The 25502-nt window shown below is 41.5% G+C and overlaps 1 protein-coding gene across 2 annotated transcripts in view; it reads left to right on the forward strand.

Moving 5' to 3' along the window:
* Positions 1 to 25502, forward strand: part of ARHGEF16 (Rho guanine nucleotide exchange factor 16) — a 340813-nt gene that overhangs the window by 261972 nt on the left and 53339 nt on the right. For both annotated transcript variants that reach the window (XM_086921558.1, XM_086921559.1), the window contains exons 7-8: positions 12297 to 12455; positions 17334 to 17463. In XM_086921558.1, coding sequence (XP_086777684.1) covers positions 12297 to 12455; positions 17334 to 17463 — 289 coding nt within the window. The remainder of the gene's footprint in view (positions 1 to 12296; positions 12456 to 17333; positions 17464 to 25502) is intronic.

Here is a 25502-nt window from a genome sequence, read left to right on the forward strand (position 1 = left end):
TTTAGATGCCCTTAGCAACTTCATTGAGATAAGCAATCAATACCGTATTTTCACCTAGAAGATCTGGATAACAAAGACTCTGCACTTTAGATCGAAAACTTGAGCTGTTTTAATTTGAATCAGTTAGTGAAGATCGCAACACACAAGGCAGGCCATATTTTGGATGGCATGTTTTCCAACAATACTAATCTTAATTTGGAAGCAGTACTACCTATCATTTGGTCCGATCATAGGGCACTCCATTTCAGTCTAGATTCATCGGCTTCAAACCCTGCAGCTAATGTTGTAGGGAAGGATACAAAGCGCTGTGACTGGAATACAATGAAAAATAAGGACTTGGTTGAAAGTCTTGAAGCCTCGGTGCCACTTACTGAAAATCCAAATGAAGCAGCTGCAAAATATACTGAGTGGATAAATGCGGCAGTTTCCAAAGTGGTGCTGGTATAAAAAACATGAAATCTTTTAGAAACTGTCTGAATCCACCCTGGTTTTCTCCTAAACTAAGGGCCATGAAACAAAAATGTCACAGGCAAGAGAACACCTGTATAGCCATGTATAGTGATAGTGAAAAAGTCAGATATAAAGAAATAGTTTGATAAAAATTATACTCATAATTGAGGAGGAAACCACTCACTATAATGAGAAAACTAACTTGGCCACAAATTCTTTGAAAGAGCTTTTTAAAACAGTCACTCATCATCCCCAATCCTCCAAACGGTCTCCTCGAAAGCCAGTTCTTTTGTGATAAACTGGCTGCATTTTTTAAAGACAAGGTAGAGGTAGTCTTTAGTGAATTTGATCTTGCTCAATCTTTATCCGACTCAAGCACGGATTCTTCCGCTCAGTGCTCCCAACAATACTGAGCTCTGCAAATTTCCATCTTTGACAATAGACCCAAGTAGTTGAGTTAATTGGTCACACTAAGTCAGAAGCCCCCTCTGATTCTTGCCCGCCTAAGTATTGCATGGTATAGCTGACAAGATAGCTCTGGTCCTCACTATTTTGTTTATTACTATCATCAAGGCGCAACATAGAAAACAGCCTCAAACCTTTCCCTACGGAAAAAACCTTCTCTTGACCCCAAAGTTCAGAAAAACGATCGACCTATATCACGGTTACCATATCCAGCGATGGTATTTGAAAAACATCTTAATAAAATGTTGTCAGAATGTTTGGAAAATAATAATTTACCAAATGGAGGCACAGATTGGCTTTAAATCAAGTCACCGCACTGATGGTCTGCCCTGGTCGTAGTGACAGAAGAGATTCAACTTATTATGGATGATGGTGAGAGGGCAGCGGCGGTCCTTTTGGATCTGTCTGCTGCCTTCGGCATGGCGACCCACACAGTTCTTTGGGAGCTTTTGGGAGAAATTGGGACCATTGGCTTAGTCCATGATCTTCTTTTCTCATTTTAACAGATAGAGAGCAGATGGTGGCCCTTGAAGTTTTACTCAAATTTCGTTTCCCTGCTTTGTAGGGTTTTCCAAGGGTCCTTTTTCAGCCCCACGCTTTTTAATATCTTTGTGGTCATCCTAGCCTAGCTGATTTTCACCTTTGGATTTGCCACAGTAGCATCTGCAGATGATGCCCAGATTGTTGTCGATCTCAAGCAATGCGGAGGAGGTCGCTTACCGGTTCAATAGGTGTATGAGTGCTTTTGTTAGCTAGATTAGGGGCAACTGTTTAAAGTTGAATTCAGAAAAAAAACAGAGGTCCTCTTTTCTTGGAAAGATACCTCTTTTGGAACCAATCTTGGCGGACTCAATCCAATGGTTCCCTACCCCCACCTGCCTCTAAGGTAAGGAATCTAGGGGTAGTCTTTGATGCTGAGCTGTCATTTGGGGATCAAATTAACAAATTGACCTTGTTTTGCTTCTTTATGTTAAGAAAGTTGAGGAAGGGGCTGCGCTTTATTCTGCCTTGTCTGTAAAAATCAATTGTCACTGTTTTAGTCTTATCTAGGCTTGATTACAGTAATGTCCTGTATTTTGGTACTAAACATCGGTCACTAAATAAGCTTCAGACGCTGCAGAATGCAGTTGGACAAATCCTCAAGAAAATTCCAAAATTAAAATCTGCTTTGGTAGCCCTGGTGGAGAGTCACCGGCTCCCTGTTAAGAAAAGAGTCGCTTTTAAAGCTCTATGTCTGGCACACAAAGCATTGCATGGAACTGAACCAGAGTATCTCAAAATAAAATTCAGGTGGTATTCTCCCAAAAAGATTTCTGCGATCTGCCACCTCTAGTTCTGTAATTGTTCCAAGAATTCAGAAGGCTTCATGAGGCGGCCAAAGCTTTCTTTATTTCACCTGCCAACTCTGGAACAGACTGCCCATGCACCTCAAATGTCAGGCTATTTTACTTAGCTTTCGGAAACACCTACAATCTCGATTGTTCCCGCTTTCCAGCTGTTCCCTCATTGTGGTTTTTAGGTTTGTACCATAAGTTTCACATTCAACACTTCAAAGCACATTCATACTCCAATATTCTTCAATGTTGTTCAACATACATTGGGTCAGTATATAAGACTAAGTCACAAAATTAAATAAGTCAAAATTACTTTGACTTATTTAATTTTGTGACTTGGTTTCTCACTATTTTTTTTGTACATATTGATGTGTTATTTTAATATTTTTTATGATTTTATATGAACTAATCTAATAAAACTTCGCAAAGATTTTTTTTATTGTCTATATATTTTGATGTTTTTGGTAACTGAATATACTGACCCAATGTATGTTGAACAACATTGAAGAATATTGGAGTATGAATGTGCTTTGAAGTGTTGTATGTGAAAGTGGTCTGCTAACAGAATATTCCAAAGGGAATCTTTCTTCGACTTAAGTAACTCTGCAGCTCTACATGCCAAGAACATGCCAAGAACAGTAGCATTTTCCTTCGCTGCCTACCTGCTCGTCGGTCTCTTAATGAGTGCTATTGTAGATACTGTAGTGATGAAGAATCAGAATACTTCAAAGAAGGAAGCAAGCACAGGAGCCAATGTAAGCCCCTTTTAAGATAAATATTAATAGATTTCATAAGCACCGTACGCGCCATGTAGGTGAAACCTAAAATAAAATCTAAGACTCTGACAGCTGAGACCATGTAGGGTGGAGAAAATGACCACACATGAATTTTCAATAGATGTTCTTGTCTCTCAAACTCTGTGCATATTTAGATCTTAATTGATTGAATAGTTTTCAATAACAGAAGTCAAACAGGCTCTCTGTTAGCAAGATCCTGCCCGAAGCACCATAGTCAAAGCCAGCATAAGAAACCTTATCAAGCAATGTTATATGGTCATCCTTGGATGACCATGTACAAACCATAACAATCCATGAACCTACTGTAGCACAAGCCACACAATAGATCTGTCCAGCAAGGACAGTGTTCAATAAGTCAAGTAAGCAAAATAGCAGCCTTAGGATGCCACCACTAGCTGGTACCAGACTACAAGAAAATGACTGAAAAATACCTATTTTAGTAACGGACAGGCCAGCAACGTAGTCTGTTGTGGAGCACTATTATGTCCTTCACAAAATTATATTTAGCCTAGAATGCTGAAAAATGCTTGCACTACTTCTATCTCTCAGATAGTCTACAATTCATGTATTATGTTGGCATTTGCATAGCGCACAATCTGACTGTGGGAATGCAGTACAGCGCTTTCGGTTGTCCCAACCAAGTGCACTTTTTTCAATGCTTCTGAGGTTTTCATCGCAGACTGGAGTCTCATTGAGCTAGTGAAATGTACTGTCAGTGGTGTGAGTTGCAGTGTTTATACATCAGACAAATGTGTGAACTTCAGTGTGTTGTGGGTTAGTGTGTTTTGATGAGTGAGACTTGTGGGCTGTACCGAATTGTTTAAATACAATTCTAGGTGGTTGCCATGGCTTTGCTCAGCAAACTGTTGTGGTTAGAGGTGGGGGCTGGGGGTACGTATGAATGTGTGTTTGTGTGTGTCTGCCAGGTACTGCTTGAGTGAAGGAGGAGACAGTAATTTATGGATGAGAAGTGACTGTGGACTCTTTTCCCCAGCCTATCAGCTGCAGAGTCTCTCCTTGTTATTTATTGCATGTGGAGTACAGGTACCTTCTGTTTGTTGATTGAGCGAAACTTCATCGTATAAGAACTGTGAAAAATTAGGCCAGGCCTAATAATAATAATCCACATTTCTAAAGCGCGAACATTCACCGTTAAGGGTCTCAAGGCGCTGGGGGCCGTCGGGAAGATTAAGCCAGCTATTGCCCGGAGTCATGGTGCTGGGCTAATCTGCCGCCGGCGCTGGGGATCGAACCGTGATCCCCAGATTCCAGCGCCAGTCGCCCTTGCCGCTGCGCCACACCTCTCCCATCCCAGACCTTGGAGTAATGAAGATTACATGCCGTATGTAATGTACGGCATTTGCTGTCTTCCTGGAAGAGAATACCGGCCCACCCCTTCCTGGGCACTGTGAATGGAGAACAGATTTGCAACAATTTTGTTTAAAGGAAAGGTTGTTGATGGAGAAGGTTTGAAAGACTGATCCACGAGTTAAATCGTAAGGACAGTGGTCCACTTCCATCTAGGAACCCCGGGACTCTTTTCTGTACCTTTCCTTAAGTTCATCTGACCTGGAAACCTCACTTAAGGAGAAGAGAAGCTGCATTTACAGTGAGGTTCATCTGACCGCCAATGTCACTTAAGAGAGCCGTGAACTTACAAGCTTATCAGTACATTCTTACTCTTTAAGTAGAAAGAGATATGATAGAGAGATGTAGGGGCGTGTTGCTGACAGGAGGAGCGGTCAGTAAGAATATAGAACTGTCCTGTCACTTAACTGTTTCTGTGAATGTGGTATGTGGACTCTCTAGCTCCCTCTGCTCTTTTGCTCTCATGCCACTTTTTCTCAAATCTGAAATTCATATGAACTTTCTTGTATTGAGAAGCAAGACCAGGTTTGCCAGAGTAAATACTAGACGGAACCATTCGACAAAACATACTTTCCAAACGAGAAGGATTCTTAACTCATGTGATGGGCAGGGCCAACGAGTAGTATGTTTTGTTTCTGGGGCACCTCTACATTTCACACATGTTGATCTACATTGAGTCTCTTCCCCATTCCAATTTAGTAAGACACCTACTTGCTTAATGACTCAGATTTACTGCTCATATGCAAAAGAGGTTTGAGATGTAGTTAATTACCTGACATTTTCCAGTATACACTGACCAATGGCTCTGTTATCCGTTGTAAGTTCATTTGAGTTTACGTAAACAAGCCTTAATACTTTACATGGGGCAGCATATAAAACTTTTAGCTAGAATAAATGCTCTATCTTAGAGGGCTGACTTTGGCAAGTCTTCTGTCCCTAAACCACTAGACTATACTTGCCCTCTCTTGATTACTGTGTTTGGGTAAACTTGTCGTCTTTCCTTCTGCTTCGTGAGATTGAATCTGTTTTTGCTGTTTTGTGTATTTAAAGACTGGTGTTCATGGCCGTGGGTAGAGATTTCTGGTTAGTCTTTGATATTTTTGACAGCGGTGGAAGCAAATAAATAACAAAAACCTTCCACTCTCTCCAATTTACTATTGTCCCATCTGACCCCTCTTTCAATCTATCCTCCACCTCCACTCTCTGACTTTTCCCAAACCTCATTGTACTACTGTGAGTTCCCTAATAACCTTTTATGGGCTATTCCCTCCTATCGCTCTTTTGACTCATCCCAAACCTCATCTTACTACTATGGATCTCCAGAATAACACTTTATAGATAGATTCTTCCTTCCTCTATCCCTCTTTTATCCTATTCAATCCAACTAACATACGCGCATGTCCACCTCGCAAATTAACAACTTAGATTTCCCTATACTAATCCACTTTGGGTTCTGGAGTAGTGGTGTACTTGCCAGAAAAGCTCTTCAAGGCTTCGCCAGGGGTGGTAAGCACTATATAAATACAATTTCAATCCTTGGGCCACGATCATGTGCGCCTTCCAAATTCCAGTTAGGCCAGTAACACAAGTTTCCTACCCCATGAGCATTATATGGTCAGTGGAAACACTTCGGACTGCATATGTTTCACTCAGGGGCTTCAACTTTTAGAAACAGTTAAAATATACGGATCAAATAGAAGGTGTGGAATAAAAAATAACCAGGGGAATCTGCATTGGAATTATCGATTCCCTCCCATGGTAATTTCTCATGAGACCCTCCGAGTTTGACACACAGCCCCAAAGTTACCAAATACCCCGGATATCACTGAATCCGTGGGGTTGGAGGGTGCCGAGATGGGGCCTTGTTTCCAGATATTACACCCCCTAATATGACCTTTAGAGTTGAGAGCTCCAGACACGTCATCTATGCCATTTCAGTGCAGCTCTTCGTTTGTGTCACATGACCTCGACTTTCTTGCACTGCGGGTGGTGAGCTGCTGGCTGGCTGCCTGTGCTTGTTCAGCTCCTGCTCAGTACCGCCTTCAGTCAAGACTCCTGGAGAACATGATACCACAGGCACCAGTGCATGTGAGAGCACAGAAAGAACACACGAGGTTCAGGAGGCCTTGCTGCCAGTAGCCCTGAGCCCTGTCATATATAAAGAACTACTCGCTACCTTCATGCAGTTCTTTAAAAAGGTCTTGGGTAACCTACATCGGTAATAATGCATTATTTACGTACAAATTAGTCTTTTTTAAATTTTTAAAAGAAGTTGTGTCTTGATAATGCTTCAATTTAGCACATCCAAAGTATGAAAAGATTTATTCTTTTCAAGAAAATAAACGTTGAGACCGGTTTGTGACCCACCTGTATTCAGACGGGAAAATTATTTGTTAATACATGTTTAGGTGTGTCCTTTTCACTGCTGTCTTACCTGTATTTGCCTCAGGCGAGTGACTACAGTCACAAGGGGAACTGAGGGAATTGTAATATTTCCTGTTCTTTATTGGATTTTGATCTATGAAGACGTCACCCTGGCTTTCCATACTCTGTGTGTTTCAAACCCCATTATGATTTCTGTTACCTTTATCAAGGGCGCGAACCTGGCCACTGAGCCAAAGGAACAGCAGGAGATAGTGTGTGTTTTGGGGGAATGTGTGTTATTTGCCATAAGTGGAGCATAGGCTGGCATAATCTCCCTAGTTCTTTAATACAGAAAAATGAGCCTGGGCTCGTGCAACATGCGGGTCTCGTTGATCTACTGCAAAAACTGCAGCGAGACCCACCAGCAAGAAACAAGAAGTACTCGTAGCTGCAGTTGAGAAGGCTTGTGGTACTCTCCTTCCAAAAGTGACTGGAAATGAGCATAATGTAAGCAACAGATGTGTGGCAGGTGAAAACACAGCCTGAAAAAGAATAGCCACACAAATTTAAGCTCCAGAACAACTCCCAAAGACAGCTTAGTTGGAATGCGAAAGATCTATTGCCTTCTAGCACGCATGGTATATTGCGAGCTGTATGAAGATTCCTTTGGAGGCCTGGAACGGCAGGGCTTATGCTTCACTGCGTGCAAAGGTAATCAGGTTAATTCCAAAACAGTCATGTAGGTAAGAGCCTGGGTCTCTCTTTTCACTCTAGCGCCCACAGGACGACCGCACTTTTTCGTTGATGAGAAAGTTGTGGTCTACAAACACTGGTGACTGCAACCATCTAAAGCGCATCGTATTTTGTAGGGGAACCAAAGAACTGTTTGATTCAGTGGTCCATTTGTGAGCCAACAGTCTACCAGCGGTGGCCTCGTGCATCTCAGCCAACAGTGGACAAATTCTCAGCAGCATCTTAATACGATAGTTGGAAGAGACCACCATAGAATTAACATGGTTCTCTTCTTTAGATCGTGTCATGAGTTGCATACAGGTGTTGAGGGCTTATGTTATTCAATTGCTTTACTGACCCAAGGAGCAGAAGCTCAGATTTTGACTTGTTGAGGTTCAATCCGTTATTGCTCATTCATTAAAGGATACCCCATCAATCAGGAAAATGTGGTGAATAGACTGTTCAATATGTTAAGAGGGCAGACAATAGAATGGAACAGGAGCAAAATTACATTTGCCTGAGTTGACAAAGGGAGAAATTCAGACAATACAAACTTTAGACCATTTCATATTTACCAATGAAGACAACCAGACGTCACCCACCTCCAAACCCCCAACACCTCTGGGACTGTAGAATATAGGAAGCAGTTTGCACAGGAGAGTCAATAGCGGCCCAGATCTAACACTATTAATACTGCTTCCAGACCCTCCTGTAAAATGTCCTGTACTCCTGTAAGCCGTGTTTCTGTACACCTGTTTGGTATGTAGTCTCACTTCCACCCAACGAACAATGAAAATGACCTGGAGTTGAACCTTACCTTCCTGCTCTAGAATGATCTTCAGTAGGGATGTATCAAAATGCGGCTGAAAACTTTCACAGCAGATTGGGTCAAATTACATATTTATTTTTTGACTTGAGGATCCCCTCCCCAACCCCCTTACTCCCTCCTCCCCAACCAAGCATAGGAAATCCGAAAACAATCTTGTAGTAAGAATCAATTGACAAATTGAACAAAGAAAGCTAAAAGTTCAAGGAGCAACACCCTCAACAATGTGGTGGGAGTGAGATTAATTCATTTAATGTTGCCTCAAACTCCAGAGGGAATTCCTAGTATTTGTCAAGGGAGTTAGGATCATTAGAAAAGGAGATATTAACAAGATTGCTGTTTGAACTGGGGAGAAATATACCTGTGTGTCAAAAGGTCCCAAAGTTTCCCCTAAAATAGGCTAGGTGCGCTTGAGTGCAGCACACAGGTTATATCAAAAAGTTATTGTAGAGTGATTTATGTAGTTACGGGCTAAAGTGTGCAGTTTCTCAGTCTGTGTATTGTGTGCTATGGCAACAGTCTGCTTGAGTTGGTGCAGGAGAGAGATGTGTAAAGCCTGTGTATGAGCAACAGGCGGCATTGTCAGACCGATTATTATACTACTGGTTAAAATCCCCTGGAACCACAAATTTACGACTGCAGGACATGAGAGGAAGTAGTAAATACAACAGGGCTATATTCAGTGCAACTGACTGCACCTTGAAGCCTATAAGTAACAGGTTAAATATCAGTTTCAGTGACACACACCTAAATCTTAGAAGTAAAATGTTTGAAGAAGTTACAACATCTGTGAAAATAACCCATTCATTTAGACTTTCCTGTTGCACTGGCTTTATCCAGGAGATTGTTAGATTGCCTCAAATGGTATAAATGGATGGGATAGTATTACTTTTGACAGTGGTCTAAAGCAAGGGGTGGCATTTGAGAACGTAGATAAAAATGTACGGTGCCGGACAACATGTAAGTTCCCATCATAATTTTATAGATCAATTGATAATTTTCTGGAGAGCTCAGAATTGTACATTATTGTAGCAGGAAGCTGTGGGAATGCAAACAGCGTCAGTGGCAACTTAAGAACTACTGAAACCCTCCTGCCCATCCCACCCTGTATACCCACCCGCAAGATGATATAACTCATTGGGAGAAGCACGTAAACATCTAGGGCACAATTTATGTCCATCCACGTCTCAGTTAGGTAGGGGATTCAGAGACCATCAATGGTGTTCACACAAAAGGTGGTTTGAAAGTGTCAGGTTTGATCCATGGGAAATAATTCTGTCTTGTCCAAGCAGATTCCCCTATTTTTCAACATTTTTGACCTTTTTAACACCTTCGACACTCATTACGAGCTCAGCTCGTCATGAGGCACAGTGGAGCTGTGCTCATGACGAGCTCAGCTCGTCATAACTGCCGCAGAACGCCCACGCAGAGTTTTTCCCCTCCTGTGCAGGCGTTCTACGGGAGTGGGCGGAGTAGTCACGAGCACGCGGCGCCGCACGCAACCCCCCTCCACCCCGCACCGCGGGGGAATTAGCCCCACGTGAAGGGGTTAATCCATTGACGGCCTCGCATTTGTGTTTATGAATAATGTGTACATTTGCAGACAATTACCACTCCAAAGGCTTGCTCAGAACTCTTTTCTAATTTAATTAGAGCATATTCTGACTAAAGTTCTGTCTTACTGCCAAATTTGGTGTAATTTCTGTCTGCTGTGTTTGATGTAGCAGACAGTAGAATTTCATTTGGCACTTTAAATGAGAAATGTGCCAAGTATGTACCAAATTTTGTACTTTGTTCTGATGTTGTCAAGCAGCAACAGGTTATTAGCAAATCAAAAAATCTGTTTCTTGTATAAGTAGCAACTCATCCACGGCTACAGATTTGCTATCGCTGACACTGTGATGTTCAATATTTTGTATTTTGTGAAAGTACTACAATGAATAAGGTTTCTCTGCATGTCCCATATTGAAATCTATTCCAATTTCCAAAAATTGGTAAAACTAAAAAAAAAAGTGGGAAAAAAATAGCCTGGCAAGTGGGGCCCAATTCACAAAAAAAGGAGCACATTTGCATTTGTAAAATACACCTTCATAAGGGTGTGGAATTACTACTTTTTAATATTCACTAACATTGCCAATAGTATGCCTGGAAAGCTGCGGTGTTTTGCCTGTACATAGTCCTACATAATAAATGCTCTATTTTTTTTCACCTGTGGGGAAAACATTTTCCCTGAACCTGAGGGTGATCCCTTCCCCTTTTTCCCCGGACTCTGGGGGAGATCTGTTCCCTCTTCAATCATGGAAAGGCAAATTGCCAACCATTTCCCGGGTGGGAAAGGGTCAGATAGGAATTTGTGAATGCCCATAAATGTACACATTTGGGGGCATTCCCTGTCTTACAAGGCAAACAACACCTTGTTATGCCCGCTTCCAACCACTTGCAAGAGATTTACTGAAGAGATCTTCAGCAGTCAAATCATTTACTCTTGCCAGTATTCCTTTTGTGAATACCTGGCAGGAGGAAATGTAGGCATTTTAGTCCCAAGTTTACTGCTGAAATGCCTATGTGAATCAGTTCCATGCTGTTTTTGTAATCATATAGTTTTATTTAATCTTAGAAAATAAATGTCTTCTGAAATTGTGTATTACATAGTTTGCCGCACTACAAGATTCATTCAAAAGTCGAGGGAAGTGAGTTGTGGTAGTGAAGGATGGGGTCAGACGGGAATGTTCATGCAGAACATCTGTAGATTTGTAGGTGAAGAGAGTCTGTTTTATCTGTGGGCTCATAGGCCGCCCATCTCCTGCCATTGGTAAACTTCAGCATCCCTCTCTCCTTTCTTTGATGCCATCATCATGGCATGCGGGTGTCATGTCCTCTTCTTGTGTTTGGTCCTCCCATAGTGCAAGGGTAAAGTACATGTCTCCTTAGACTGCTCCCGTTTGTGGAGCTATTTTTTTCTTTGTTTTCAAGCACTCCATAGGAGTACTTGTGTTTTCAGGCCGTCTCCCTTGTACACATGCACACATACCACTACAATGCATGCGTTTGTTCATAAACTAATGTATTTCTTTAAAAGTTGTTAAAACACAAACAGCATTTTTTTTTTCTTTTCCCGATCCAATGGTATTAGAGTGCTTATTCGGCCCTCCATTTTTCCATAGTGCTAACACCAGCTGATGCTATTAGAAGGCTGTCAGTACTCACCATTTACATTACACAGCTATTTATTGTCGTAGGCAGGGGGAAGGATAAAGGATTTGCCCAGAGTCGCAAATTATTCAGCCGACCCAGTGATTCAAACCTTGCTCCCCAGTTCCCTTGTCTGCTACTCTGGCCAATATGCCACACTCTCGCTTCACTTTAAGGCTCAACTGTTTCTCAATATCACTTCCACTTATGTTCAGCAAGACCTCGGCAACACCAAACAAGCATTGGCGAAGCCATTAGATCTCGACAATGCCCAAGCTATTGGCCTTGTCAATGTGAGCCTCTTTTAGCCATGTTGTCTAGCAGCTCATCTGCTGTTCAGCATGACTGAAAATCACTGAAAAAGCACAATGATGCAGCTAGCCCACCCCACATTATATTGTTTTTTTGTTTGGGTTAGGAGGGACAGGACAATAAACTCAACATGGGAGCAAAGAGACTGCTTCGGCTCAACATCATGTGGTCCTTGACTTTCAGGCATGCTGAACACTAGATGTGTGTGTGTGTGTGCATATATATATATATTTTTGCTTAATCTGTGTGCCAGGAAATATACAGAAGGTAACTAAACTTTCTATCCATTCTGGTTAAATGACCGGAGATTAATTCTAAATACATCTTTGTTTCCATTCTTTTTGTCCGGTATCCAGGATGAATGAAAGTATTTGTTTCCTTTCTGAGGTTGGTTTAATTGTTTATATTGTGACATATTGGCAAAGCAATTTATTGATATTGTTTCATTCTCTTCAGGTTTTTTGATGACTTGGAGCAGAGGCACAAAGACAGTGAGAATGCTTTGATTAATGATATCAGTGACATAATGGAGGATCATGCTGTGAACCACTTCAAGCCGTACGTGATCTATTGCTCCAACGAAGTCTACCAACAGAGGACACTCCAAAGGCTACTGTGAGTGCACTAAAGTGCCCTTAGAAGTATGATATGATATATGATATGATAAGTATTTGTATAGCGCGCTATCACTCCAAGGAGCATCTTGGTGCTTAGATTCGTATGCTAAGGATGGTAAATATTTGTTGTTCTCAGTCGTCAGATAGAAAGACTTGAACAGGATTTAAACAAGTGTTTTACAGACTGAGTCCGTCAAGCTGTAAGTCCATGTTTTAAGGAGTTTCCTAAACTCTAGTTCGGAAGTGGTTGCGCGAAGTTGATGGGGTAGTTTATTCCACACCCTAGCCCCCATAACTGCCAAGGATTTTCCTCCTTTTGTTGCCAATCTGAATTTTGGGACAATCATCAGATTGGCTGTTGCAGATCTGAGTGCTCGGTGGGAAAGTATCGATTAAAGTTTTAAAACAAATACTGAGGACCATGCTTATGAAAGGCTCTGAACGTGAGCGTTAGAACCTTAAATAGGATACGATACTGAATAGGGAGCCAGTGGAGGGCATATAACGCAGCGGAGGCCGATGATTTTCTTGGCCATCTGAGAACCAGTCTCGCTGCCGCGTGCTGGACCATCTGCAGTCTATGCAGGGCAGATTTATTTGCCCCCGCGTATAAGCTGTTACAATAGTCCAGTCTGGATGTGATCAACGCCACTGCAACAGTGCGTCTGGCTGATAAGGGCAGGAGATCAAAAAAATTCCTGAGGCCCTTAACGATGTTAAAGCATGAGCCAGCCACTTCTCTTGCCTGCTCTTTAAAAGAGAGGGACTCATCAAATTTAATTCCTAGATTTCTCGCTGCCTTGATGGTATTTGGGGGGCTTCTACCTCATTTGGCCAACATGTACCAGGAGAGAAGAAGTTATTTTGACCAAAGGGCAGGATTTCCGTTTTGGCAGTTTTGCATTTAAGATGGTTGTTGTTCATCCAAACAAAGGCCGCCGTCAGACACTCTTTTAGATTCTGTTCTGCTTTTCCAGGATCTTCATCCAGTACTAGAACTAGTTGAGTGTCGTCGGCGTACGCTATTGTACTTATGTTGAAGGAGGAGATCAGGTCAATCAGGGAGACCATATATAGGTTGAATAAAATAGGGCTCAACTGAAACCATATTTGTCAAGATATGCTGCATAACTCAGTCTGTCATAAGGGCTTGGAGAGAGGCCTCACAATTTCTAGGAAGAAACACTACTGTGGGATAGTGGTGCCCTAGCCGAGGTAGGGAAGCCTAAAGCGTTCTTAAAGTGGGTTGGGATCGTAATAACAAGCATTAGCAATGCAATAGGTCTCGCATCCGCGAGAGTTTAAGCTATTGGCTTTGTAAATGACAATGCCTTATTTCTCTGTTTTGAAAATTAACACATAAATAAAAGGCATTGTCATTTGCAATGCCAATAGCTCAAACTCTTGTAAATACGAGTCCTCAGCAGCCATTGTCCCGGGCTGTTTCAACAGTGAAAGCTCGCATGGCGGGCTGAATGTTGCAGAAAAGCATGTTGTATCTGCAGCAGGAAAAACGCATTAAAGAAATAGTTCTTACAGACTAAGTAAGACATACATTGTAACAACAGAAGTAAAAAGGCCAGTCCTCATGGGAAGCTACTAATGAAGACAAGGTGGTACTAAGGAGGGACTAACAAGCCTATTAACAAATCTGAAGCCAGCATTTAAAAAGGCAGTGTCACAAGCCAATACAAATATGGGCACAGAGTGGGCAGGGCTCCAAGTCCATACTCTAATACAGCATCCCTCGCAGAGCAGCGCATGCGCTGCCCAGGCACGACCTAAAAATGGGGGATGTGTGAGAAGAGAGCAGGTGGGTTTCGATGGAAACACTCAGGCAGGAATACCAATTGGCAGATACAGAGATGTTCACCGTCCTGGAAGAGCCCCTACTAAAGAATGAAATCTCATTGATATATAGGAAAATAGTGGGTTATTTCCTGGACGTATCAGTCAAATTGAAGACTGACTCAGAAATTGATATTGGATAAATAGGAAGAGGATTTGGAGGAAATGTTGAGAGCTAAGGATGAGGGAGCAATAAGATCATATTTTAGTGGATCCAAATACTTATCCTTAATAGGTCATAATATACCAAAACCGCACTCCACGAAATGGGGAAAATTGTGACAGATAAATGTTGCAGCAGATGCTGGCTGACAGGGCACTTTCTACATATAATATGGGCATGTACAGAAGTGAAACGGTATTGGGATGAGGTCCAGGAATGCCTGGAGGTGGTAACCATACAACAAATGCAAGACTTAGTTAAAACAGTAGTGGAGTGTGGCTTTGAAGCCCCACCCACTCTCAGCCCATATTTTTAACTGGTTTGTGCCATTGTCCTTGGTGAACGCTGGCTTCCGAGTCGTTACTAGGCTTGTTAGTACCTCCTTAGTACTGCCTTGTCTGCATTTCTTACCTCCCATAACGACTGGACCTTTTACTGGTGTTGTTACATGGCCTGCTTTATAAATCGGTGAGCACTATTTTGTTTAATACTCTTCCCCTATTCCACCCTCTACCTCGCAGCATGCCGCCCGCTTTTATTTACATTTTTACTAATGCATTTGCAATGCAATAGGTCTCGCAATTGCGAGACTTTGAGCTATTGGCATTGTAAATGGCAATACCTGTTATTTTTTTTGTTAAAAAGCCTGCAATAAAAAAAAGCATTGTCATTTACAATAGCAGTAGGTCAAAGTTCCTAAAATGCGAGACCTATTGCATTGCAAATACTTGTCTGTATGGTGGTGCAGATTCACAAAGCCCTAGTCCTTAGGTCATGGGCGCTGCGGCAGGTGTCAAGAAAACACCCATTGTAAGGTGCACTGAGACGTGAGCTAGACCCATATCCCAGTTTTTAAGTGTGTGTGTGTTTATATGAGACAGAGAGATGGAGAGTAGAGAGAGAGAGAGGCTGTGTGTGTGTGTACACACACACATACTCTCTGTCTCATACAAATTTGCAAACGGGGCTCTGGTTGAAATTGTAGAAATAGATGTATATGTGTGTATAGACGTTTATATCTACTCCCTCACACACATACGTTATGTTATGTTAATTTCGATTTATATAGCTCCAAATCACCGAGAGGTCTCTTAGCGCTTGCTTTGGGAACCCGTCCTGGCTTTCCCTGCGAGATAACCCCTACTGGGCATCCCCAAGGTGAAGACCAGGCATCCCATCGCGGTGGGGCCGTAGTGGAGATTAAGCAAGCTATTGCCCAGAGTTGCAGAGTGTGAACACATGATTCGAGTAGGCACCGAGGCGAGAATTAACGAGTCCGTGGACATTTTTGAGCTCAAGACCCGCCGAGGCGGGGAATTGAACCCTGGTCCCGGTCTGACCTCTGCATCAGGGTCTGCCTCCTCTAACCAGTGAGCCACACTGTGTGTGAGTGCATAGATGCATATTATTAGGTCTAACTTATCAGTCTTTAAAAGCGATTATTTACCCTTCTTTCCATGTGCCGTTACATCTGTTGCCTGCACAAACAAGTATTCATGAAGTAATGGATGTTCCACTGTTTCGTCAATTGTGCCACCTAGTGGCTAGCTGTGTAATTACATTTCAGGCGAAAATAGTGGTACAAAAAGAGATCGTTTATTTAATTAATGTATTTCATTTATTCTCTGTAGTATATTTCTCCCTAAAGCGCTCTACTTGTTTTGCAACAAACGTTTGTAATGCATGAACAGTAATGAAATGCATGGCAAAATTAAGAAAATGAGCACTATTCTGCTACATCCATCATTGTGATGCAAATACTTTTGCTAAAAACCCTTGCTTTAATAATTTATTTCGAAGAAAGAGGGGTAGCAGACCGTGTTCTCAATGTCTTCATTTGTTTTAAATATTGCCTGTTGAATATCCCTGCTCTCAGTGAGGCTCTTGTGTTTCCTGTTCCTTCTGCAATCCCCAATTGGTTTGCTAGGCTCACCAGAGCCTCTTCAACATTTTTTGGTTTTACATCTCAAAACGGAGCTATCCCTTTCAGGAGTCTCTCCGTTTTTATTCACAGTTAAGATATCCTCTTGTCTAAAACTATTCCTCACGAGCCTGGACTAGAGCGAACAAGCCAGAATATAGTGACTTTAGCTGTTTAGCCGGACGATACAACCGGTTAAGTGCATGACTGTAACTGAACAAGTTTTTATTGCCCCTTCAATGAACAGTTTCCGGTAGACTTTTGTGCAAAACTATGTAGACAAATGTTGTTGGGTCTTGCAGCAACTTGTTTTGATGAATGTTTAACTTTGTGCAGTAATCCAAGACATTTTCTGCGCCTGACCGTAATTCTGTACTCCATCACCATTCTCTCTAAGTCAGCACCCTTTTCCTACTTGGAGGCCATTTCTCTGACAGTTCTCCGGTGATTTAGTCACTCCATGTCCTCTTTGTCCAACCTTTCTAGCCGCTAAACAACCTGGTAGGCCTTGAGTGAATTCCGCAATCTGCATGTATATCAGCAGCAACTGCTTTCTTACGGAGTGTCCTTGCTTTGAGTAAAGTTCTTTTGAGTGGAATGTGACCGTTATGCATGGTACCATTTTTGGAGGTGTTTTGACCTATGGACTTGGAATGGTTCAACCCACTCTCAAAGTATATGAAAGTAGCTCCAAGTATTCAAAATCTTTTGAGATTAATAGAACACATTAGTCATCAGCCTGCCACTTACCCATTCATCTGTGCATGAGTTTGCCAGCTGTCCTCTGTGCTACCTCGTGTGTCTTTTCAGCTAATCTCCACTGTAGCAGAAAGGGACATAACTTTGAGAAGCTTGCACCATCATTGGTGAGTCCCAGCTAAGGTGCCCATAATATGATTGCATATATGTGCTAATCTGTAGGAAAATTACTTTTGTCATTTCAGAAATACCAACCAGAAGTTTAAGGAGACACTGAAACAAATTGAAATGAAACCAGAATGTGGCGGATTACCCATGATCTCCTTCCTTATTCTTCCCATGCAGCGAGTTACTCGGATGCCACTGCTAATGGATGTATGTGGTAAAGGGGCTGGGGAGGCTGGCTGGGCATGTGGCATAATTCTTAAATGAAAGTGCAGGTCAATTGATCAGTATTTGGTTTTAATGGAGCAGTCATTGAGTACTGAAGGAAACTGGGGGCAGCATCTTTGTGTTCACGAGTGATCTGAATCGCTTGTTACCGATTCTCAATTTGGGTTTGTGACCAAATACCGTTTCAGTACTTAAAAGGGGCTTCCAGTTTTACGAATGAATTCCAGTTGCAAAACGTTAATACTTTACTGACTACAAGCATGTGGTGGTAACCCATTTGCAAATGGGAGTACGTCCCTTTGGGACCCCTTTCCCATTCTGAATGTAAAAAACAAAGTTTAAGAGGAGGCAGTGGTCCACAAGACCACTGTGCCTTCGTAGACCAAAAAAAAAATACTTTTCTTTATAAACACAGTCCTGTATCCTTTAGGGGGGAACAGGCTGCAAAAATATAGATTTCTTTATTAAAAATCAATCACAGACTTGAATGGCTGCTGACTCAGGCAAGCCACCAACCCTGTGATGGTGACTATTTCTAGTGCAAATTGTGACCTACCTTATCAATATTGATGAGGTAGGCCGAATTGCGATCCACTATGAATCATTAATTAAAAAATAAAGCTTTCATAAATGTAAAATAGCAATTACCAAATAGCCATTCAAATATAAATCGCTATTTGGCAGTTGCTATTCTAAAAGCATGTACATCTGGCCATTAAGAGCTCCATCTGGGTCCAAGTGCACCTGTGAGATAGATACATATTTCATATTTGGAATATGTGTTGATATGGAGTGTATGTCCCGTTGTTCAGTCTCAGCAAGGCCACGATGTAGTATTGTTCTTTTTGCTTGTTTATGTGAATATTTCCAATCTGATCTGCTTAAAAAAACATATATATATATATATATATATATATATATATATATATATATATATATATATATATATATATATATATATATATATATATATTCACTGAAAAAACCATAGGTTTTAGCCCTTATATAGTTAGGAATTAACATATAAAAAACCATTGAAATTCCTCCTATATAGTTAGCTGGACATTTTATTGATATAAAACCAATGAAATTCGACATATAGTTAGTTGCACTAACTATATATTTCGCGCATCCGCAATCCAATGCTGATGATGTCACATATTACATCATTCATGACATGGTCAGTGACATCACTGATGACATCTCAAATGACATCACTGATGACATCATCCAGTGTCTGTGTGTTTTTGTAAAGTTTAAATATGTTTTACATATTGAAGAATGAGTGGATGTATAAGAGTATGGGTGAAGGATTTGATTGTATAAGTGAGTAAGTATGCGTTAGTATATCTGTGAAAATGTAAGCTGTTCTGTGTTTAACTGTATAGATTAAGAAATCAAAGTGTGATTGATTCTTTACAGGACTGACTAGGTGTGTGAGTAACTCCATGGATGAGTGGCAGTGTGTGAGTGTCTGCATAGGTGTATGAGTGCATATGATAGTGTTGTAATGATGAGTGACTGTATGTACGAGTGACCTTATGGGTGAATGAATGAATGTGTGTGTAGACGTAGGAATCAGTGAGTGCGTATGTAGTAAATGGTATTGGTGTGTCAATAGTTTAAAAAATGATACTCTGTATTTTACACTAGGTGTAACAGAAGTTATATTAGAGTGTAAGGAGGTGCATTGTATTATCACATGAAGTATATCATCAGTGGTGTGATCATTGATGTTAAATGAGATGTCATCAGTGATGTCATCCGTGATGTCACTGACCATGTCATGAATGATGTAATATGTGACATCATCAGCATTGGATTGCAGATGCGCGAAATATATAGTTAGTGCAACTAACTATATGTCGAATTTCATTGGTTTTATATCAATAAAATGTCCAGCTAACTATATAGGAGGAATTTCAATGGTTTTTTATATGTTAATTCCTAACTATATAAGGGCTAAAACCTATGGTTTTTTCAGTGAATTTCCAAGGTTTTTTAAAGGCTAATTCCTAACTATATAAGGCCTAAAACCTATGGTTTTTTCAGTGAATTTCAAAGGTTTTTTAAATGCTAATTCCTACCTCAATAAGGCCAGAAACCTATGTTTTTTTCAGTGAGTTTGCAAGGTTTTGAAAATGCTAATTCTATTAGCGGATAACGTTTAAATATGTTAATATCCTTGTGGGACCACCTGAGCAGCCCTAGGGATCCGATTTTTGATGCATGAACGATGGTTGGATGCATGATGGATGAATGATTGTTGGGTGGATGCATGGATGGATGCATGCATGATAGATGGGTGAATGGATGCATGAATGATGAATGGATGCAGGATGGATAGATGAGTGGGTGGATGGATGGGGTGCATGAATGGTGGGTGGGAGGGTGGCTGGGTGTTGGATGGATGCATGATTGTTGGAAGATGGATGGATGGCTGGTGGATGCATGATGGATGAATGATTGTTGGGTGGATGCATGATGGGTGAATGCATGATGGGTGGGTGGGTGGGTGGATGAATGAATGCTGGGTGGATGCATGATGGTTGGATGCAGGGTGGATGGATGGATGCATGGGTGGATGCATGTTGGGTGGATAGCTGGATGGATGGGTGGATGCATGCATGCATGAATGAATGAATGAATAATGGATGGATGTATGATGGCTGGATGGGTGGCTGGATGGATGGTGGATGGATGGGTGGCTGGATGGTGGACTGTGTGAGTGGTGGGTGAGCAGTATCAGACTGCCTGCACAATGTCAGGGTGACTGTGCGTAGTAAATGGTGGGTGAGTGTGCAGGGTGAGCAGTGTTTGAGGATAGTTGAAGCTGTAGCATTCCTACGACTAGCGCTGTGACACCTCCAATGAGGTAGCTGTTGCGCTTTATAAATGCATATTAATTGATTGATTGGTTGAATCTGATCTGGCTAGATTTCTTGTTCCAAAATCAGACCGCCATATATGAAGAGGTACTAAGGAGACACTCTCAATAAGTGAAACTGCAAGAAATAAAAAATATCTGTGTCATACTTTCAAAGAGTTGATGTTATATCTTCCCTATTGAGTGTAAAACATAGCCTTCTACTGGGGTTCTTTTTCAATATAAATTATTGTAACCTTATTGATTATAAAAATATATATACAAAAAGCAATACATGAAATGCATTTCAGTAATAAAATACAGACTGCTACTGTTGTATCATGCAATAATAAGGCAGAAAATTTAAATTGATGGAAAAAAGTTTGAGAGGTAACATTTGTTTTCGATATTGTAATCCTTCTAATTGAGGAAACTGCTAGAAGTTAAACATATTTTGGTACTGCCAGAGCGCCCTGAAGTACAGATGGACACTGCAACGAGTCCGCAGGACTTGTACAGAGGATAACATTAGGGTAAAGTTGGCACCTGGTCCTTTTTTTTACCGGACTGCCATATATTTCTAAGTCCAGACTGGTAAAAATGTTGGGAAAAGCAGTATTTATTCCTTCTAAAACATAAATTAAAACAACAAACACATAAAGCAAACTGTTAAAAGTATTTGAGAGCTATGTAAATCGTTTCAGAATGATTATTAGAGGGGCTACTTGTCACGTTACCAAAGAATCCTCATAAATTAACAACATTCTTTTTCACCTCGGAGCTCTTGGCTGCTCCAGAACAGCAAAAGATAAACGAACGGCGGCATCTGTTGCTAAGGAAGTTGGCAATCCTTGGACAGAGGTGACTGATTAAGAGCGTGGCTTCCGGGCGACAGGACATGCATGTGACTTGTGTGTAGTGTGTGCTGTGAAAACTATTGTCATTCACCAAAACACTGTTCAATAAAAACCTCTGCTGTGGAGCGTGCTGGTTCTCGCAGACATGCCAACTAACGTATGATGATGACAAAACGTACACAACGTGACATTTCCTGAAAATAATGTCAGCTAAAGATTTTAGCTTTGGTCTCCAAAACTTCAATGCACAGTTTGCCAGACGTGTTTGGTACTAAAATATCACCCTGCCTGATACACGGCTCATGACGTCACACATTAATGAGAACGCCACAAATGACTGCGTACATCACTGGTGACATCACCAACAGAACACCCTGTCACCAAGCACATAACTGCTGCCATCTGGTGTGACTCACTGCAGCTCTGTGTCTGCCATGACCCTGGTGGTCTGCCATCGATGGACCCTGGCAGTCTGAGTCCAGGGTGCTGCACCCTGCCGGCCGCCCTGCGAGCACCCTGTATGCGGCAGTGCCGCATACCAAGCCTGCTATGCACAGCATCCGGACATGATGTGGTTCTGGCACCGGACTTGCCCGAGGCCGGGTCCTGCAGGCCCATGGTGCAGCCGGACAAGGCTGCCCTCTCTATCTCTCTCTCCCCATGACATTTCTACCCTCCTCTCACTTCTCTCCCTCCTCCTCTCTCATTCGCCGCATCTTTCGTAATTTACTTCCCTCCTGCGTTTTTTCCCCCGGCGGTTTTCAGCTCTGCCTCCTCGGTCTCCCCCGCCGTCCCCCTCCTCGGCTCTTCCTCAGCAGTCTACGCCGGCCTCGCCCTCCCTCGGCATTGGTATGCACAGTGCCCTCTCTCCCCCAGCCCTCCTCCTCTGCCTCCCTCCCTCCTCCTCTGCGTCCCTCCCATGACGTCCAATCACATCTCGGTGCCTTGAGAAGGATGCCCGCGGAAACCACGTCCTCCCGGCCCCGCCCACAACCAGGCGGCCGCCATCTTAAGGCAGCTCGGGCGGCGGCGGTGATCTCGGGGGGCAAAACGAGGCGTGGGCACCCTCGAAATTAAATTAAAAACATGTAAATGAAAGAGAGAAGCCCCCTAAGCCCCCCCCCCCCCCCAAAAAAAATCGCGAAAAATCGCGGGGTGCGCGCACTGTGCGCGCTTATAGATATATATGATTTCTCTTCTAATTTTCTCAGGAACTACTGGAGGGATTTACACTATTTAACAAAAAGCGTGATCTGCGTACCAGACACTACCATTTTGACAAGTTTGGTGTAATTCCCTTCAGTGGTTCAAGCTGTAGCCGAGTCTAAAGGTCCTATGGAAATTAACATGGGGAAAACACGTTTTGGGACCCCCCTTTTTTCTCAGCCCCCACTTGACGAATCCCCCCCAAACTTTCAGGGAAGGAGCGGAGCGGAGCGAGCCATCTTCTTTGAGAAATTTGCGAAGATTCATCAACCAGCGCCAAAGTTATTCCCAATAGAATGTTGGGGATTTCCTATGAAACTAGGTCCTAACTATATATACCTACTGGCTACCGCCAGTAGGTAATATATATATATATATATATATATATATATATATATATATATACTGAAATATCTGAAGCATTCTTCATCACTAAACTCTCCAAAGTCACTTCAACACTAAACTCTCCAAAGTCAATTTAAGGATCTGAGACCTTAGACTGGGGAAGCTGGTTAATAGCTCATACCACCTTCTAGTTCTGGATGAAGAATTAATAGGCTGTACTTGAGTCCTTTTCTGCTTTGCCTGTCTTTTTACTTGTCTTTCTTTTGATGTTCAACGTCTTCATGTGCTTTGAAGTCATGTTGTCTTAGCTCCTCAAAGACTAATCTCCTTCATCACCAATTTCCTCCTTTTAAATTCTTCTTGTGTGAGGATGAGCACACATAACTGTATTTACAATGGTTTTTAAAAGGATGGAGAGTCTGGACATCATTCAGGTGAACATGGACCTCCTTGTGCTACTCTTGAGAAATGTTGTAATGTTAAAAATGATCTCTTAGGAGATCCTGGGCCCGACTTGCTGATTCTCAGACACTCGGGCTCATCTACAGCTCCCTTTTCACGAGCTTGGAGCCATAGGGAGCATCCCTCAATTCCTAAAATTCTGATTTCTAAATTCATAATTTCCTGGACTGGCAGCCCTATAAAAATGGTCAGATTAAGGTTCATGTCGCATAATAACATGGTATTAAACCTCCTCTAGTGCAAAAGACCAGTTATTTGGAAGTTGTAAGCTTGGAAGTTGTAAGCCTGTGTACCAATCACAGCTTCTCCTAAACAATATGGGACATTCTACCAGCAGGATACAACATTGTGACCAGAGAAACCTTTCAAAGGCTTTCCAAATACTACTTAGAAGCATGTAAACAAAGGAAACAGAGGTGCACCATTTCTACAATATTAATTCGAACTCCAAATATATCCACATAGTTCCAGAAGTAGTTGAAAATCTTCTCTGTATTGTTGCATTGTCAATGTGTATCAAAAAAGCAGCCAACGTGTTTCGTCCACATACAAATGGACTTCTTCAGGGCTGTAATGTGTTAAATGTATACAGATATATGAAACAAGACAAGAAACTGAAACAAAACAAATGCAACAAACCAATACATATGAACACAGTCCCTGTGTCAACAGGGATACACAGCAACATATAATGCAAATAAAAACTACAAATGTGGGTTAAGTGCCATTGTATAGGTACAAGAGAATGAAAACACTTCTAGAGATGTTAGATGAGCATGAAAAGCACAAATAACATATCCTCTGCTGTCGTTGTTATATGTTACACATCGTATACATTTTGAATAAGCTATACAAAATGACATAATTAGATAATTTCTTCAATGGTTAACACACGGCAATTGCTTGTGTAATGCCTTAGAGGATTATAAACTGTAAGGTTAAAAAGTTTTTATTGAACAACTTAATAGCCCATTTTTCTCAGTGTTACTAACCCAGTGTTTGTGTCACAGGAAATGATATGTGATGGGCAAAAGAGTGGGTGGGTCCGTTAGAGGGTATTAGAAAAAGCCAAGAGTAAAAGAGAATGTGCAAACACCCTATAGAGTGGCAGAAGACAAAGCACTTATAGCGGGTAAGTACTGCAGCATATACAACATTGTGACCAGAGAAACCTTTCAAAGGCTTTCCAAATACTACTTAAAAGCAGGACTTTCTCACTGTTTACTACAGAGGTGCCCCAGGCATAAGAATTCAATTAATCTAAATGGAACTGATTTACATAGTCTGCCTATTCTGACACTCTGGTACCACGATCGATATCCCTGGCATATTAGCAGGGGCAGAGGTCAAGACACATTGGCAACAATTGTTAAAAGAAAACAGTATTAAAAGCCGAAATAACGTTAAAAGAATATAGAATTTGCACGAAAAGGTTCTAAGGCAATTTCATAAACGTAAGAGAAATGTATTACCTAATCGCGACAAAAATGTTGAAGGATACTAATTAAGGAAACATGAAGAAAATTGGTTTAGCTACTGTGAGCACTAACTTCTTCAGGACTCAATGCAAGTGCACATGTAAATTCGTAGAGAAAAAATACCGACTTGGCCTATAAATAAGCCTTTTCTGCTAAACCTCGACTAAAAGGAATCTGACATGCCAATGTCTGAATGTGGCACAATAGAGGACACAGCTTTGGGCTCACAGGCATGTCGGCAAAATTGAATTACCTATTATAAAATAAAGCTTTAGAAAATATATATTACCTAGTAAATGTATAATATCATAGTTTAAGTAAAAGAAAAGATTTCATTAAAATATTGTAAAGTTATCTTCAACCACAAAAAGGTGTATTAATTAAATGTCTTTCTGATTTCCTGCAAGTAGGCATCCTGTATAGCTTGTACCTGACACGAGCCAATGCAGTATCAAAAAAACAAAGACGCTAGGAAGGGATGAACATTTCTCTCCATGCGATTTTAAAAGTGCCACATTGTTGTGCAAAGAAGTATTCATTCACCACCTAGAACACTGAGCAGGTTTGCTAAGTCTTTGCACTCACTCTAGTAGACTTGATCTGTGCTGATCCCATTCATGTTACCATAGTGGAATACGCTTGTTGGACGTGTCGGGTGCAGCATTTTAATAGAGCCATATGAGTGATGATAAATGATGCATGTATGCAGGCTGCAGACCTGAGTTAAGGAAAACAGGGTTGCCGAAAAGATTTGCGTTTTGTGATGACCAGCAAGGCATTTAAGTGTACAAGAAATTCATGTTTGTT

The sequence above is a fragment of the Lissotriton vulgaris genome, chromosome 5 (assembly GCF_964263255.1).
Source record: "Lissotriton vulgaris chromosome 5, aLisVul1.2, whole genome shotgun sequence".
Taxonomy (NCBI): Eukaryota; Metazoa; Chordata; class Amphibia; order Caudata; family Salamandridae; genus Lissotriton; species Lissotriton vulgaris.